The sequence below is a fragment of the Oncorhynchus nerka genome, linkage group LG24 (assembly GCF_034236695.1).
Source record: "Oncorhynchus nerka isolate Pitt River linkage group LG24, Oner_Uvic_2.0, whole genome shotgun sequence".
Classification (NCBI taxonomy): domain Eukaryota; kingdom Metazoa; phylum Chordata; class Actinopteri; order Salmoniformes; family Salmonidae; genus Oncorhynchus; species Oncorhynchus nerka.
Window position 1 is genome coordinate 688,345 of NC_088419.1, and position 18,603 is coordinate 706,947.

The 18,603-nt window shown below is 47.2% G+C and overlaps 1 protein-coding gene across 1 annotated transcript in view; it reads left to right on the top strand.

The window, feature by feature from the left end:
- selenoi (selenoprotein I) overlaps nt 1-14,659 on the top strand; it is a 32,068-nt gene extending 17,409 nt beyond the window's left edge. Inside the window, exons 3-7 of the mRNA XM_065009416.1 lie at nt 69-177; nt 313-361; nt 7,210-7,390; nt 9,805-9,984; nt 14,594-14,659. Of these exons, the coding sequence (XP_064865488.1) occupies nt 69-177; nt 313-361; nt 7,210-7,390; nt 9,805-9,984; nt 14,594-14,659 (585 nt within the window). The remainder of the gene's footprint in view (nt 1-68; nt 178-312; nt 362-7,209; nt 7,391-9,804; nt 9,985-14,593) is intronic.
- The last annotated feature ends 3,944 nt before the right edge of the window (nt 14,660-18,603 follow it).

Genomic DNA, 18,603 nt, shown 5'->3' on the forward strand with positions numbered 1-18,603 from the left:
TCATCTCCCTCTCTCGCACTTCTTTCTCTGTTCTCTCATCTCTCTTTCTCTCTCCCTCTCTCTCTCAGACCATCTCTATAGTGTACATCTTCACAGCGATGGTTGGCGTGGAGACGTGGTATGAACCAATCTGGTGGAACTTCCACTACCGAGACCTCTTCACTTTCATGATCCTCGGTGAGCTCCAGTTGGTCAGATTACTGCTGTCTGAGCTGGGATTGGACAGTTTCGTGCACCGTGCAGTGTGATTGGTTCTGATGTTATGTAAATTGATGTTGTGTTCTGATTGGTTGTTCGTGGTGTCACCACCAGGTTGTTCGTTCACTGTGACCCTTCCCATGAGCCTCTACAACGTCTTCAAGTAAGTTACAGCTCTTAGCTTACTAACGGTTATAGTCATTTTTCCTTCAGACTCAACATGTAAACTTAGTAAACGTCAATCTCCTTCAGACTCAACATGTCAAGTTGGTTTAGCTGCAGTGCGTTAACCTAGCAACCTAATTTAACTCTCACTAGAATCCCCATCAGCTTTTCTTAGTTTAGTTTACTAGGTTCCCCATTAGCTGATGCTAGTTTAGTTTACTAGGTTCCCCATTAGCTGATGCTAGTTTAGTTTACCAGGTTCCCCATTAGCTGATGCTAGTTTAGTTTACTAGAATCCCCCATTAGCTGATGCTAGTTTAGTTTACTAGAATCCCCCATTAGCTGATGCTAGTTTAGTTTACCAGGTCCCCCATTAGCTGATGCTAGTTTAGTTTACTAGAATCCCCCATTAGCTGATGCTAGTTTAGTTTACCAGGTCCCCCATTAGCTGATGCTAGTTTAGTTTACTAGAATCCCCCATTAGCTGATGTTAGTTTAGTTTACTAGAATCCCCCATTAGCTGATGCTAGTTTAGTTTACCAGGTCCCCCATTAGCTGATGCTAGTTTAGTTTACTAGAATCCCCCATTAGCTGATGCTAGTTTAGTTTACTAGAATCCCCCATTAGCTGATGCTAGTTTAGTTTACTAGAATCCCCCATTAGCTGATGCTAGTTTAGTTTACTAGAATCCCCCATTAGCTGATGCTAGTTTAGTTTACTAGAATCCCCCATTAGCTGATGCTAGTTTAGTTTACTAGAATCCCCATTAGCTGATGCTAGTTTAGTTTACCAGGTCCCCCATTAGCTGATGCTAGTTTAGTTTACTAGAATCCCCCATTAGCTGATGCTAGTTTAGTTTACTAGAATCCCCCATTAGCTGATGCTAGTTTAGTTCACTAGAATCCCCCATTAGCTGATGCTAGTTTAGTTTACTAGAATCCCCCATTAGCTGATGTTAGTTTAGTTCACTAGAATCCCCCATTAGCTGATGCTAGTTTAGTTTACCAGGTCCCCCATTAGCTGATGCTAGTTTAGTTTACTAGAATCCCCCATCAGCTTTTCTTAGTTTAGTTTACTAGAATCCCCCATTAGCTGATGCTAGTTTAGTTTACTAGGTTCCCCATTAGCTGATGCTAGTTTAGTTCACTAGACTCCCCATTAGCTGATGCTAGTTTAGTTTACTAGGTTCCCCATTAGCTGATGCTAGTTTAGTTCACTAGACTCCCCATTAGCTGATGCTAGTTTAGTTTACTAGAATCCCCCATTAGCTGATGCTAGTTTAGTTTACTAGAATCCCCCATTAGCTGATGTTAGTTTAGTTTACCAGGTCCCCCATTAGCTGATGCTAGTTTAGTTTACCAGGTTCCCCATTAGCTGATGCTAGTTTAGTTTACTAGAATCCCCCATTAGCTGATGCTAGTTTAGTTTACTAGAATCCCCCATTAGCTGATGCTAGTTTAGTTTACCAGGTTCCCCATTAGCTGATGCTAGTTTAGTTTACTAGAATCCCCCATTAGCTGATGCTAGTTTAGTTTACTAGAATCCCCCATTAGCTGATGCTAGTTTAGTTTACTAGAATCCCCCATTAGGTGATGCTAGTTTAGTTTACTAGAATCCCCCATTAGCTGATGCTAGTTTAGTTTACTAGGTTCCCCATTAGCTGATGCTAGTTTAGTTCACTAGACTCCCCATTAGCTGATGCTAGTTTAGTTTACTAGGTTCCCCATTAGCTGATGCTAGTTTAGTTCACTAGACTCCCCATTAGCTGATGCTAGTTTAGTTTACTAGAATCCCCCATTAGCTGATGCTAGTTTAGTTTACTAGAATCCCCCATTAGCTGATGTTAGTTTAGTTTACCAGGTCCCCCATTAGCTGATGTTAGTTTAGTTTACCAGGTTCCCCATTAGCTGATGCTAGTTTAGTTTACTAGAATCCCCCATTAGCTGATGCTAGTTTAGTTTACTAGAATCCCCCATTAGCTGATGCTAGTTTAGTTTACTAGAATCCCCCATTAGCTGATGCTAGTTTAGTTTACTAGAATCCCCCATTAGCTGATGCTAGTTTAGTTTACTAGAATCCCCCATTAGCTGATGCTAGTTTAGTTTACTAGAATCCCCCATTAGCTGATGCTAGTTTAGTTTACCAGGTCCCCCATTAGCTGATGCTAGTTTAGTTTACTAGAATCCCCCATTAGCTGATGCTAGTTTAGTTTACTAGAATCCCCCATTAGCTGATGCTAGTTTAGTTTACTAGAATCCCCCATTAGCTGATGCTAGTTTAGTTTACTAGAATCCCCCATTAGCTGATGCTAGTTTAGTTTACTAGAATCCCCCATTAGCTGATGCTAGTTTAGTTTACTAGAATTCCCCATTAGCTGATGCTAGTTTAGTTTACTAGAATCCCCCATTAGCTGATGTTAGTTTAGTTTACCAGGTCCCCCATTAGCTGATGCTAGTTTAGTTTACTAGAATCCCCCATTAGCTGATGCTAGTTTAGTTTACTAGAATCCCCCATTAGCTGATGCTAGTTTAGTTTACTAGAATCCCCCATTAGCTGATGCTAGTTTAGTTTACTAGAATCCCCCATTAGCTGATGCTAGTTTAGTTTACCAGGTCCCCCATTAGCTGATGCTAGTTTAGTTTACCAGGTCCCCCATTAGCTGATGTTAGTTTAGTTTACCAGGTCCCCCATTAGCTGATGCTAGTTTAGTTTACCAGGTCCCCCATTAGCTGATGCTAGTTTAGTTTACTAGAATCCCCCATTAGCTGATGCTAGTTTAGTTTACTTGCTAGTTTAGTTTACTAGAATCCCCCATTAGCTGATGCTAGTTTAGTTTACTAGAATCCCCCATTAGCTGATGCTAGTTTAGTTCACTAGAATCCCCATTAGCTGATGCTAGTTTAGTTTACTAGAATCCCCCATTAGCTGATGCTAGTTTAGTTTACTAGAATCCCCCATTAGCTGATGCTAGTTTAGTTTACTAGGTTCCCCATTAGCTGATGCTAGTTTAGTTTACTAGAATCCCCCATTAGCTGATGCTAGTTTAGTTTACTAGAATCCCCCATTAGCTGATGCTAGTTTAGTTTACTAGGTTCCCCATTAGCTGATGCTAGTTTAGTTTACTAGAATCCCCCATTAGCTGATGCTAGTTTAGTTTACTAGAATCCCCCATTAGCTGATGCTAGTTTAGTTTACTAGAATCCCCCATTAGCTGATGCTAGTTTAGTTTACTAGGTTCCCCATTAGCTGATGCTAGTTTAGTTCACTAGAATCCCCCATTAGCTGATGCTAGTTTAGTTTACTAGAATCCCCCATTAGCTGATGCTAGTTTAGTTTAATAGAATCCCCCATTAGCTGATGCTAGTTTAGTTTACTAGGTTCCCCATTAGCTGATGCTAGTTTAGTTTACTAGAATCCCCCATTAGCTGATGCTAGTTTAGTTTACTAGAATCCCCCATTAGCTGATGCTAGTTTAGTTTACTAGAATCCCCATTAGCTGATGCTAGTTTAGTTTACTAGAATCCCCCATTAGCTGATGCTAGTTTAGTTTACTAGAATCCCCCATTAGCTGATGCTAGTTTAGTTTACTAGAATCCCCCATTAGCTGATGCTAGTTTAGTTTACTAGAATCCCCCATTAGCTGATGCTAGTTTAGTTTACTAGAATCCCCCATTAGCTGATGCTAGTTTAGTTTACCAGGTTCCCCATTAGCTGATGCTAGTTTAGTTTACTAGAATCCCCCATTAGCTGATGCTAGTTTAGTTTACTAGGTTCCCCATTAGCTGATGCTAGTTTAGTTTACTAGGTTCCCCATTAGCTGATGCTAGTTTAGTTTACTAGGTTCCCCATTAGCTGATGCTAGTTTAGTTTACTAGGTTCCCCATTAGCTGATGCTAGTTTAGTTTACTAGGTCCCCCATTAGCTGATGCTAGTTTAGTTTACCAGGTCCCCCATTAGCTGATGCTAGTTTAGTTTACTAGACTCCCCCATTAGCTGATGCTAGTTTAGTTTACTAGGTTCCCCATTAGCTGATGCTAGTTTAGTTCACTAGAATCCCCCATTAGCTGATGCTAGTTTAGTTTACCAGGTCCCCCATTAGCTGATGCTAGTTTAGTTTACTAGAATCCCCCATTAGCTGATGCTAGTTTAGTTTACCAGGTTCCCCATTAGCTGATGCTAGTTTAGTTTACTAGGTTCCCCATTAGCTGATGCTAGTTTAGTTTACTAGGTTCCCCATTAGCTGATGCTAGTTTAGTTCACTAGAATCCCCCATTAGCTGATGCTAGTTTAGTTTACTAGAATCCCCCATTAGCTGATGCTAGTTTAGTTTACTAGGTCCCCCATTAGCTGATGCTAGTTTAGTTTACTAGAATCCCCCATTAGCTGATGCTAGTTTAGTTTACTAGAATCCCCCATTAGCTGATGCTAGTTTAGTTCACTAGAATCCCCCATTAGCTGATGCTAGTTTAGTTCACTAGAATCCCCCATTAGCTGATGCTAGTTTAGTTTACTAGAATCCCCCATTAGCTGATGTTAGTTTAGTTTACCAGGTCCCCCATTAGCTGATGCTAGTTTAGTTTACTAGAATCCCCCATTAGCTGATGCTAGTTTAGTTTACTAGAATCCCCCATTAGCTGATGTTAGTTTAGTTTACCAGGTCCCCCATTAGCTGATGCTAGTTTAGTTTACTAGAATCCCCCATTAGCTGATGCTAGTTTAGTTTACTAGGTTCCCCATTAGCTGATGCTAGTTTAGTTTACTAGAATCCCCCATTAGCTGATGTTAGTTTAGTTTACTAGAATCCCCTGTTAGCTGTTAGTTTAGTTTACTAGAATCCCCCATTAGCTGTTGTTAGTGTAGTTTACTAGTAGCCCCTGTTAGCTGTGGTTAGTTTAGTTTACTAGTAACCCCGTTAGCTGTTGTTAGTTTAGTTTACTAGTAACCCCTGTTAGCTGTGGTTAGTTTAGTTTACTAGTAACCCCGTTAGCTGTGGTTAGTTTAGTTTACTAGTAACCCCTGTTAGCTGTGGTTAGTTTAGTTTACTAGTAACCCCTGTTAGCTGTTGTCAGTGTAGTTTACTAGTAACCCCTGTTAGCTGTGGTTAGTTTAGTTTACTGGTAACCCCTGTTAGCTGTGGTTAGTGTAGTTTACTAGTAACCCCTGTTAGCTGTGGTTAGTTTAGTTTACTAGTAACCCCTGTTAGTTTAGTTTACTAGTAGCCCCTGTTAGCTGTGGTTAGTTTAGTTTACTAGTAACCCCTGTTAGCTGTGGTTAGTTTAGTTTACTAGTAACCCCTGTTAGTTTAGTTTACTTGTAGCCCCTGTTAGCTGTGGTTAGTGTAGTTTACTAGTAACCCCTGTTAGCTGTGGTTAGTTTAGTTTACTAGTAACCCCTGTTAGTTTAGTTTACTAGTAGCCCCTGTTAGCTGTGGTTAGTGTAGTTTACTAGTAACCCCCGTTAGCTGTGGTTAGTTTAGTTTACTAGTAACCCCTGTTAGTTTAGTTTACTAGTAGCCCCTGTTAGCTGTGGTTAGTGTAGTTTACTAGTAACCCCCGTTAGCTGTGGTTAGTTTAGTTTACTAGTAACCCCTGTTAGCTGTGGTTAGTTTAGTTTACTAGTAACCCCCGTTAGCTGTGGTTAGTTTAGTTTACTAGTAACCCCTGTTAGTTTAGTTTACTAGTAGCCCCTGTTAGCTGTGGTTAGTTTAGTTTACTAGTAACCCCTGTTAGCTATGGTTAGTTTAGTTTACTAGTAACCCCCGTTAGCTGTGGTTAGTGTAGTTTACTAGTAACCCCCGTTAGTTGTGGTTAGTTTAGTTTACTAGTAACCCTGTTAGTGTAGTTTACTAGTAACCCTGTTAGTGTAGTTTACTAGTAACCCCCGTTAGTTGTGGTTAGTTTAGTTTACTAGTAATCCCCGTTAGTTGTGGTTAGTTTAGTTTACTAGTAATCCCCGTTAGCTGTTAGTTTAGTTTACTAGTAACCCCTGTTAGCTGTTAGTTTAGTTTACTAGTAACCCCTGTTAGCTGTTAGTTTAGTTTACTAGTAACCCCTGTTAGCTGTTAGTTTAGTTTACTAGTAACCCCTGTTAGCTGTTAGTTTAGTTTACTAGTAACCCCTGTTAGCTGTTGTCAGTTTAGTTTACTAGTAACCCCTGTTAGCTGTTGTTAGTTTAGTTTACTAGTAACCCCTGTTAGCTGTTGTTAGTTTAGTTTACTAGTAACCCCTGTTAGCTGTGGTCAGTTTAGTTTACTAGTAACCCCTGTTAGCTGTGGTTAGTTTAGTTTACTAGTAACCCTGTTAGTTTAGTTTACTAGTAACCCTGTTAGTTTAGTTAACTAGTAACCCCTGTTAGCTGTGGTTAGTGTAGTTTACTAGTAACCCCATTAGCTGTGGTTAGTTTAGTTTATTAGTAACCCCTGTTAGCTGTGGTTAGTGTAGTTTACTAGTAACCCTGTTAGTTTAGTTTACTAGTAACCCTGTTAGTTTAGTTTACTAGTAACCCCTGTTAGCTGTGGTTAGTGTAGTTTACTAGTAACCCCATTAGCTGTGGTTAGTTTAGTTTACTAGTAACCCCTGTTAGCTGTGGTTAGTGTAGTTTACTAGTAACCCTGTTAGTTTAGTTTACTAGTAACCCTGTTAGTTTAGTTTACTAGTAACCCCTGTTAGCTGTGGTTAGTGTAGTTTACTAGTAACCCCATTAGCTGTGGTTAGTTTAGTTTACTAGGACCCCCATTAGCTGTTAGTTTAGATTAATAGGATCCTAGTAAACTAAACTAACAACTTACTTGATCATGACAGGGCTTTAGAGGTAACCCTCTCTTTTATCTCCGCCTCTCTCTCTCAGGGCGTCTCGTAATAACACTCTGAAACACAGCAGTATGTACGAGGCCTTCCTCCCCTTCCTCTCTCCTGTCCTCCTCTGCCTCCTCTCCTCTGTCTGGGTGATTTTCTCTCCATCCGGCATCCTCCAGCAGCAGCCCAGAGTCTTCTACCTCATGGTGGGGACAGCCTTCGCTAATGTCACAGTGAGTCACACACATGCACCAGCTCTAACTACACACACCACACACACACTGCACCAGGCCCCCTCCTGTCTACAGGCCCTCTCCTGTCTATACAGGCACCCTCCTGTCTATACAGGCCCTCTCCTGTCTATACAGGCCCTCTCCTGTCTATACAGGCCCCCTCCTGTCTACAGGCCCCCTCCTGTCTACAGGCCCCCTCCTGTCTACAGGCCCCCTCCTGTCTACAGGCCCCCTCCTGTCTACAGGCCCTCTCCTGTCTACAGGCCCCCTCCTGTCTATACAGGCCCCCTCCTGTCTATACAGGCCCCCTCCTGTCTATACAGGCCCTCTCCTGTCTATACAGGCCCTCTCCTGTCTATACAGGCCCTCTCCTGTCTATACAGGCCCTCTCCTGTCTATACAGGCCCTCTCCTGTCTATACACTCCTGTCTATACAGGCCCTCTCCTGTCTATACAGGCCCTCTCCTGTCTATACAGGCCCTCTCCTGTCTATACAGGCCCTCTCCTGTCTATACAGGCCCTCTCCTGTCTACAGGCCCTCTCCTGTCTTTACAGGCCCTCTCCTGTCTTTACAGGCCCTCTCCTGTCTATACAGGCCCTCTCCTGTCTATACAGGCCCTCTCCTGTCTATACAGGCCCTCTCCTCTTTACAGGCCCTCTCCTGTCTATACAGGCCCTCTCCTCTTTACAGGCCCTCTCCTGTCTATACAGGCCCTCTCCTGTCTATACAGGCCCTCTCCTGTCTATACAGGCCCTCTCCTGTCTACAGGCCCTCTCCTGTCTACAAGGCCCCCTCCTGTCTATACAGGCCCCCTCCTGTCTATAGGCCCTCTCCTGTCTACAGGCCCCCTCCTGTCTATACAGGCCCTCTCCTGTCTATACAGGCCCTCTCCTGTCTATACAGGCCCCCTCCTGTCTATACAGGCCCCCTCCTGTCTATACAGGCCCCCTCCTGTCTATACAGGCCCTCTCCTGTCTATACAGGCCCTCTCCTGTCTATACAGGCCCTCTCCTGTCTATACAGGCCCTCTCCTGTCTATACAGGCCCTCTCCTGTCTATACAGGCCCTCTCCTGTCTATACAGGCCCCCTCCTGTCTATACAGGCCCCCTCCTGTCTATACAGGCCCCCTCCTGTCTGTACAGGCCCTCTCCTGTCTGTACAGGCCCTCTCCTGTCTGTACAGGCCCTCTCCTGTCTGTACAGGCCCTCTCCCCTGTCTGTACAGGCCCTCTCCTGTCTGTACAGGCCCTCTCCCTGTCTGTACAGGCCCTCTCCTGTCTATACAGGCCCCTCTCCCTGTCTATACAGGCCCTCCCCTGTCTATACAGGCCCTCCCCTGTCTATACAGGCCCTCCCCTGTCTATACAGGCCCCCTCCTGTCTATACAGGCCCCTCCTGTCTATACAGGCCCCCTCCTGTCTATACAGGCCCCCTCCTGTCTATACAGGCCCTCTCCTGTCTATACAGGCCCTCTCCTGTCTATACAGGCCCCCTCCCTGTCTATACAGGCCCCCTCCCTGTCTATACCTCTCCTGTCTATACAGGCCCTCTCCTGTCTATACAGGCCCTCCCCTGTCTATACAGGCCCCTCCTGTCTATACAGGCCCCCTCCTGTCTATACAGGCCCCCTCCTGTCTATACAGGCCCCTCTCCTGTCTATACCTCTCCTGTCTATACAGGCCCCCTCCTGTCTATACAGGCCCCCTCCTGTCTATACAGGCCCCCTCCTGTCTATACAGGCCCCCTCCTGTCTATACCTCTCCTGTCTATACAGGCCCTCTCCTGTCTATACCTCTCCTGTCTATACAGGCCCCCTCCTGTCTATACAGGCCCCCTCCTGTCTATACAGGCCCCTCCTGTCTATACAGGCCCTCTCCTGTCTATACAGGCCCTCTCCTGTCTATACCTCTCCTGTCTATACAGGCCCCCTCCTGTCTATACAGGCCCTCTCCTGTCTATACAGGCCCTCTCCTGTCTATACAGGCCCTCTCCTGTCTATACCTCTCCTGTCTATACAGACCCCTGAGTTAGAATAGTAGAATACACAAGGTTCCATTTTGGAATGTGTTTGTGCATCAGCAGTTTCTCTTATGTCAGTCAGTGACAGCTACATTTAAAATACATTATTAAGTTAAGTCTAGCTGCCAGCTATCTTTAATTTGTAGTAATCATGGTTGAATTACTGACCGGGAGGCCCCCATTAATTTTATTGTCACTCTGTCAGATGTCTTATTAAAAACTGCAGCATTTCTCTCCACCCTATGCAAAATGTGTCTCTGACTGCACGTGTTGGTACGCAGCCCCACGAGCCACAGCAGCCCCTCATGATGAGCGTAGATTTTTGTGGCCCCCATTAAAGTTCCACAACTAAAGATATGAACTACATAACTGCTAAGTCTGTGTGTGTCTGCAGTGTAAGCTGATCGTGTGCCAGATGAGTAACACCCGTTGCCAACCCCTGAGCTGGCTGTTGGTTCCCATGGCGACGGTGGTGTTGTTGGCGGTTACAGGGCTGGTTGCTAACGAGACGCTGTTGATCTACGTGTGGACGGCCATCGTCATACTCACACACATACACTACGGAGTGTCAGTGGTGAGTATACACACACACACACACACACACACACACACACACACTACAGTGGCAGTGGTGAGTACACACACACACACACACACACACACACACACTACAGTGTCAGTGGTGAGCAGGGTGGGAAATAAAATGTGTCGACCAGCTGTGGGGGCTCTAATATTACCAGACACATTTTCCCAAAACAATTCTAATAAATGAAGATAAATCACAGAAAACACTGTGCTTTAATCACTGTAGCTAACTATCTCTTCCAGAGCTAAAACAAACACCAACTAAATGTGTTTTCCTGTTGCTCTGTTTGTCCTGAAGGTCACCAGACATTTTCTGTATTCAGGGTTCACTCAAACATCGTTTTATTTTGATATTGGGATTGTATGTCGATTTGCTCTCCATAAATAATCTGATCAATGTGTTTCAGTCTCTGAATTGTTTAATGTAACCTTTTGCTGCTCCTGATATCAGGGCATAAGAACAACAATCTGTCCCCTGAATTAGCATAGTTTGCATGTGCACCCAGCTGGCACACATTTGCACTAGGCCCGAGGGAAACTAGCTGAACTATGCTAGTTTTCATCCTCATTGGCATAACTTCATTGTTACGGCGCTGTCGCTCTGTCGTTACGGCACTGTCTCTCTGTCGTTACGGCGCTGTCTCTCTGTCGTTACGGGGCTGTCGCTCTGTCGTTACGGGGCTGTCGCTCTGTCGTTACGGCTCTGTCGCTCTGTCGTTACGGTTCTGTCGCTCTGTCGTTACGGTTCTGTCGCTCTGTCGTTACGGCGCTGTCGCTCTGTCGTTACGGCGCTGTCGCTCTGTCGTTACGGTTACGGCGCTGTCGCTCTGTCGTTACGGCGCTGTCGCTCTGTCGTTGCGGCGCTGTCGCTCTGTCGTTACGGCGCTGTCGTTACGGCGCTGTCGCTCTGTCGTTACGGCGCTGTCGTTACGGCTCTGTCGTTACGGCTCTGTCGCTCTGTGGTTACGGCGCTGTCGCTCTGTCGTTACGGCGCTGTCGCTCTGTCGTTACGACGCTGTCGCTCTGTCGTTACGGCTCTGTCGCTCTGTCGTTACGGGGCTGTCGCTCTGTCGTTACGGAGCTGTCGTTACGGCGCTGTCGTTACGGCGCTGTCGTTACGGGGCTGTCGCTCTGTCGTTACGGCTCTGTCGTTACGGCTCTGTCGCTCTGTCGTTACGGGGCTGTCGCTCTGTCGTTACGGCGCTGTCGCTCTGTCGTTACGGCGCTGTCGTTACGGCGCTGTCGTTACGGCGCTGTCGTTACGGGGCTGTCGCTCTGTCGTTACGGCGCTGTCGCTCTGTCGTTACGGCGCTGTCGCTCTGTCGTTACGGCTCTGTCGCTCTGTCGTTACGGTGCTGTCGCTCTGTCGTTACGGGGCTGTCGCTCTGTCGTTACGGGGCTGTCGCTCTGTCGTTACGGCGCTGTCGCTCTGTCGTTACGGGGCTGTCGCTCTGTCGTTACGGCTCTGTCGTTACGGAGCTTTCGCTCTGTCGTTACGGCGATGTCGCTCTGTCGTTACGGCGCTGTCGCTCTGTCGTTACGGCTCTGTCGTTACGGCTCTGTCGCTCTGTCGTTACGGCTCTGTCGCTCTGTCGTTACGGCGCTGTCGCTCTGTCGTTACGGCGCTGTCGCTCTGTCGTTACGGCGCTGTCGTTACGGCGCTGTCGCTCTGTCGTTACGGCGCTGTCGCTCTGTCGTTACGGCGCTGTCGCTCTGTCGTTACGGCGCTGTCGCTCTGTCGTTACGGCTCTGTCGTTACGGCGCTGTCGTTACGGCGCTGTCGCTCTGTCGTTACGGCGCTGTCGCTCTGTCGTTACGGCGCTGTCTCTCTGTCGTTACGGCGCTGTCGCTCTGTCGTTACGGCGCTGTCTCTCTGTCGTTACGCGCTGTCTCTCTGTCGTTACGGCGCTGTCTCTCTGTCGTTACGGCGCTGTCTCTCTGTCGTTACGGCGCTGTCGCTCTGTCGTTACGGCGCTGTCGCTGTGTCGTTACGGCGCTGTCTCTCTGTCGTTACGGCGCTGTCGCTCTGTCGTTACGGCTCTGTCGTTACGGCGCTGTCGCTCTGTCGTTATGGCGCTGTCGCTCTGTCGTTACGGCGCTGTCGCTCTGTCGTTACGGCGCTGTCGCTCTGTCGTTACGGCGCTGTCGTTACGGCGCTGTCGCTCTGTCGTTACGGCGCTGTCGCTCTGTCGTTACGGCTCTGTCGTTACGGCGCTGTCGCTCTGTCGTTACGGCGCTGTCTCTCTGTCGTTACGGCGCTGTCTCTCTGTCGTTACGGCGCTGTCTCTCTGTCGTTACGGCGCTGTCTCTCTGTCGTTACGTCTCTGTCGTTACGGCGCTGTCTCTCTGTCGTTACGGCGCTGTCGCTCTGTCGTTACGGCGCTGTCGCTCTGTCGTTACGGCGCTGTCGCTCTGTCGTTACGGCGCTGTCGCTCTGTCGTTACGGCTCTGTCGTTACGGCTCTGTCGTTACGGCGCTGTCGCTCTGTCGTTACGGCGCTGTCGCTCTCTGTCGTTACGGCGCTGTCGCTCTGTCGTTACGGCGCTGTCGCTCTGTCGTTACGGCGCTGTCGCTCTGTCGTTACGGCGCTGTCGCTCTGTCGTTACGGCGCTGTCGCTCTGTCGTTACGGCTCTGTCGTTACGGCTCTGTCGTTACGGCGCTGTCGCTCTGTCGTTACGGCGCTGTCGCTCTGTCGTTACGGCGCTGTCGCTCTGTCGTTACGGGCGCTGTCGCTCTGTCGTTACGGCGCTGTCTCTCTGTCGTTACGGCGCTGTCTCTCTGTCGTTACGGCGCTGTCGCTTTGTCGTTACGGCGCTGTCGCTTTGTCGTTACGGCGCTGTCTCTCTGTCGTTACGGCGCTGTCTCTCTGTCGTTACGGCGCTGTCTCTCTGTCGTTAAGGCGCTGTCTCTCTGTCGTTACGGCGCTGTCTCTCTGTCGTTACGGCGCTGTCTCTCTGTCGTTACGGCGCTGTCTTACGGCGCTGTCTCTCTGTCGTTACGGCGCTGTCTCTCTGTCGTTACGGCGCTGTCTCTCTGTCGTTACGGCGCTGTCTCTCTGTCGTTACGGCGCTGTCTCTCTGTCGTTACGGCGCTGTCGCTCTGTCGTTACGGCGCTGTCGCTCTGTCGTTACGGCGATATCCAGGCTGTAATGAAAACTAATGGGACTGTAGCAAAATCCGGGGTGTGAACTACGTTTCTATTCAAGCATTGATTTGCATAGCAACGGACCAATCATATTTTAGAAAAGTTTTAAAAAACTGACCCCTCTGACGTTGTACGATACATTTAGACGTATCGCGACATAACACGTCATACAGCCTCTCTCCACCAGGTGCTTCTCTCGCAGATCTAAAAGAAGACAGGGTCAGGGTCAGGGGAGGGACCTAGTCAGTTGGACCACATAATGCATTAATTTGTATCGTCATCACTGCCAGTCATCATGACTCTCAAAAGCCGCGACAGCCACTGTTTACTACTGAACTTTAGCGCCGCCCTAAAAACCCCATTCAAATTTGACACAAATCAAATAGGCATGTAGCCTAGTGGTTAATAAAAATAATATTGTTTTATAACAAATGGTCTTTCTCCCGCTTTGGATAGTGGTCACTGTCTGCCGCTCTGAAACACGTCAGTGAGCTGTTGAATTGGCGCCTTTTCCTAGAACATGTTGGTTGCTATGTTCTAAGTGCCACAGGGTAGCCTAGTGGTTAGAGCGTTGGACTAGTAACTGGAAGGTTACAAGTTCAAACCACCGAGCTGACAAGGTACAAATCTGTCGTTCTGCCCCTGAACAGGCAATTAACCCACTGTTCCTAGGGCCGTCATTTAAGAACAAATTATTATTTTCACTGACTTGCCAAGTTAAATAAAGGTCAAATTAAATGTAATGACACATTATATAAACTCTTTAAGGTGTTTTATTAAACTTATTAAAGGTGATAAGTTGGACAAGTCGGGTGAAAAAAGCTGTTTCCCAACACAACATATCTCCCCCTTTCACTATTACTCAGTAGCCTTCCGCCTCTGCCTTTTTTAAAATACTGGATGAAGCTCAATTGCCTTCTAACGCTAGCTAGCAGGGATTTTGACACATTGAAAGCTTACTAGTTGCATCCTAGCTAGCAAGGTTACTTGATTAGCTTGCTAGTAGCTGATGTCATGGCAAGCAAGGTGAGAATTTAGCTAGCTAGCCTATTTGTTATGCTAGTGAATGATGATGCAAATCAGTTAGCTAGCTAGTAATCTAAAAATGTAGCTAGCTGGTACTGGCAGTATGGGGTAACGGTGGTGAGATCTAATTAAATTCATCAACAATGGCCATCTAGCTAGATATTAGCAGGGACTCACAAAGTCTCTACCTACCTGGTTAGCAACATAGCACAGCTAGCTTCAGAGTTACATGGTTACCTAGGAAACGAAGGACATCTGAATTTTCATTTTGCCCACAGTGGCAGGCTTGATCACATCAGCTCACAGTGACCAATCGATAAATGGCAGAGTGGCCAAATGCTCGGTTTGAGATTTAGCCGTTGTGAGTTAAATGATACGCTCTCTCCATCCTCTCCTCCACCTCTTCCCTCTCTCCTCTTTCTCCAGGTGAACCAGCTCAGCGATCACTTCAACATCTTTGCCTTCTCTCTGATGAAGCCCAGCACTGACTGACAGGACCAAGGGCAAATCGGCTTGCAGGGAGCAGAGGTTTAGACCCTCCTACCTCCCTCTGCAGCCAACCGACACTTCACTCTCATTACCATGGAAACACACCACTCCCCCCCACGAGGATTCTACCACCCATCTGATCTCTGACCCTCCGCCCTGGCACACACACACACACCCCCCACCCCCTTCCTGCGCAGTGTCAGTTTGGGGGCGGCCCTCAGAACTTTGGGGGCGGCATCCCGGGGCTCTTGGTTCCTTGGCTGCTGATAGGTTGAGCTGATGAGCCAATGAGATGTTGTTTCCTACGGAAATATTCTTCAGCCGGGAGGACAGGAGCCCAGACCACACACACACACTGCTTACACCCAAACACATCGCTTACAGACATACTTAGACACACTTACACAAAGGCCACAGTTGTTGCTTTACTGTTAAACGGTTTAAACACACACACACTCTCTTATGAATGTTCAGTATGTTATTGCCTTGGGGAAATGTCATTTCAGTTAGCTAGTTTGACAGACAGCTCTGCTCCACCCCTGACCTCTAGTTTGACAGACAGCTCTGCTCCACCCCTGACCTCTAACCCCTGACCTCTAGTTTGACAGACAGCTCTGCTCCACCCCTGACCTCTAGTTTGACAGACAGCTCTGCTCCACCCCTGACCTCTAGTTTGACAGACAGCTCTGCTCCACCCCTGACCTCTAGTTTGACAGACAGCTCTGCTCCACCCCTGACCTCTAACCCCTGACCTCTAGTTTGACAGACAGCTCTGCTCCACCCCTGACCTCTAACCCCTGACCTCTAGTTTGGCAGACAGCTCTGCTCCACCCCTGACCTCTAACCCCTGACCTCTAGTTTGGCAGACAGCTCTGCTCCACCCCTGACCTCTAACCCCTGACCTCTAGTTTGACAGACAGCTCTGCTCCACCCCTGACCTCTAACCCCTGACCTCTAGTTTGACAGACAGCTCTGACCCACCCCTGACCTCTAGTTTGACAGACAGCTCTGACCCACCCCTGACCTCTAACCCCTGACCTCTAGTTTGACAGACAGCTCTGCTCCACCCCTGACCTCTAGTTTGACAGACAGCTCTGCTCCACCCCTGACCTCTAGTTTGACAGACAGCTCTGACCCACCCCTGACCTCTAACCCCTGACCTCTAGTTTGACAGACAGCTCTGCTCCACCCCTGACCTCTAGTTTGACAGACAGCTCTGCTCCACCCCTGACCTCTAGTTTGACAGACAGCTCTGCTCCACCCCTGACCTCTAACCCCTGACCTCTAACCTCTGACCTCTAGTTTGACAGACAGGTCTGACCCACCTCTGACCTCTAGTTTGAAAGACAGCTCTGACCCACCCCTGACCTCTAGTTTGACAGACAGCTCTGACCCACCCCTGACCTCTAACCCCTGACCTCTAGTTTGACAGACAGCTCTGCTCCACCCCTGACCTCTAACCCCTGACCTCTAGTTTGACAGACAGCTCTGCTCCACCCCTGACCTCTAGTTTGACAGACAGCTCTGCTCCACCCCTGACCTCTAGTTTGACAGACAGGTCTGACCCACCCCTGACCTCTAACCCCTGACCTCTAACCTCTGACCTCTAGTTTGACAGACAGGTCTGCTCCACCCCTGACCTCTAACCCCTGACCTCTAGTTTGACAGACAGGTCTGACCCACCCCTGACCTCTAACCCCTGACCTCATCTGAATCGTGCGGTCGGTCCGTCAGTTGGTGTGTCATGGTTCTATCAAGGGTATGAAGGCGGAGTCTCAGCTGTGTCTTCTGATTGGAGTGTTGAGGGGAAGTGAAACTGTCTGTCTTTATATGGCAACCTGATTATTAAAATGGGGTTTTGTTTTTTTATTTAGAGAAAGAACAAAGAGAATATTATTATGATCTAAAAATACGCCGCTAATTCAGCTGAGGTGTGTGTGAAACATGCTCTCACACACGTGCTTGGTGATGACAGTTGGTAGTCTGAGTTAACTGTGAGGCCAGTTCTGACCAATCAGGGCCCTTTGGGGGGTGAGACAGAGGGTGGAAACACCCAATCATGGACCTCGCTCAGCGCTGACCCCAGGATGACCCCTGAGCTGTGAACTGTAGTGACCTCTGTAGTCTGAACTCTGACCTCCAGAATCCTCCCACACCTGAGGTGTCGTCGTGGCAACAGGCCGATTCGTGCTCGAGTTCTTTTTTTTTTTTTTGAATTATTTTTCATTTGATTTCCTCTCTGTTAATCTCTCATAGCTGGGGTGTGTGTGTGTGTGTGTGTGTGTGTGTGTGTGTTGGTAGCAGCAGCGCTTGAATGAAGAGTGTGTCTGAAAACCGCCAGCGGAGCGACTCACTCTGAGGGAACAGGCTGCCATGACCACAACCCCATGAGATATACCTGTCACTGTCTGTACTGTCACACCTGTATTACTGTAACACCTGGTATACACCTGTAACGCTGTCTGTCTGTTCCTTCTGTTGGACCAACGTCTGTCTGTTTGCCCCATTATATTGACTGGATACTCTAGTGGCTGCAGTGAAAAGAAATGTCTTTCAAAAAGGCAGTCGGGAGGAGATCAGGTGGGACCATTCTAGCCAATGAGAGGGCAGGGTGTAAAGAACAGGCACAACGGTTAACCACAGCCACAAAGTCAAATTTGGTCTATTGTTTTTCGATTTTTAGTTTAAAGTTAAGGTTAGGTTTAAAATCACATTTTAAGAACAGACTATTTTTAAATAGGCGGTTTTATCAAGTAAAATGTTACTGCTCATTGCGTACACATTTTGCAGATGTTATTGCGGGTGCAGCGAAATGCTTATGTTTCTAGCTCCAACAGCTCTGTAATACTGAACAATACAAAACAATACACACAAATACAAAACATTAAAAGGAATTAATAAAAATATAAATATTTGAAGGAGCAATATATACAATATATACAGTATATACAGTACCAGTCAAGTTTGGACACTTTTTCTTTATTTCTACATTGTAGAATAATAGTGAAGACTTAAACTATGAAATAACACGTATGGAGTCATGTAGTAACCAAACACCTGTTAAACAAAAATAGATTTTATATTCTTCAAAGTTCCCTTTGCCTGGACAGCTTTGCACACTCTTGGCATTCTCTCAACCAGCTTCACCTGGAATGCTTTTCCAACAGTCTTGGTGGAGTTCCCACATATACTGAGCACTTGTTGACTGCATTTCCTTCACCCTTCATTTCATTTGGGTGATTGTGGAGGCCAGGTCGTCTGATGCAGCACTCCATCACTCTCCTTGGTCAAATAGTCCTTACACAGCCTGGAGGTGTGTTGGGTCATTGTCCTGTTAAAAATAAATGATAGTCCCGCTAAGTCTAAACCAGATGGGATGGCGTATCGCTGTAGTAGTCATGCTGGTTAAGTGTACCTTGAATTCTAAATAAATCACTGACTGTGTCACCAGCAAAGCACCATCACACCTCCTCCTCCATGCTTCATGGTGGGACTCACACATGCGGAGATCATCCGTTCACCTACTCTGCGTCTCACAAAGACATGGCGGTTGGAACCAGAAATCTCAAATTTGGACTCATCAGACCAAAGGACAGATTTCCACTGGTGTAATGTCCATTGCTCGTGTTTCTTGGCCCAAGCAAGTCTCCTCTTCTTATTGGTGTCCTTTAGTAATGGTTTCTTTGCAGCAATTTGACCATGAAGGCCTGATTCACGCAGTCTCCCCTGAACAGTTGATGTTGAGATGTGTCTGTTACTTGAAGTCTGTGAAGCATTTCTTTGGACTGCAATCTGAGGTATCCGTCCAAATGAACTTATTCTCTGCAGCAGAGGTAATTCTGGGTCCTCTTGCAGCAGAGGGAACTCTGGGTCTCCCTGCAGCAGAGGGAACTCTGGGTCTCCCTGCAGCAGAGGGAACTCTGGGTCTCCCTGCAGCAGAGGGAACT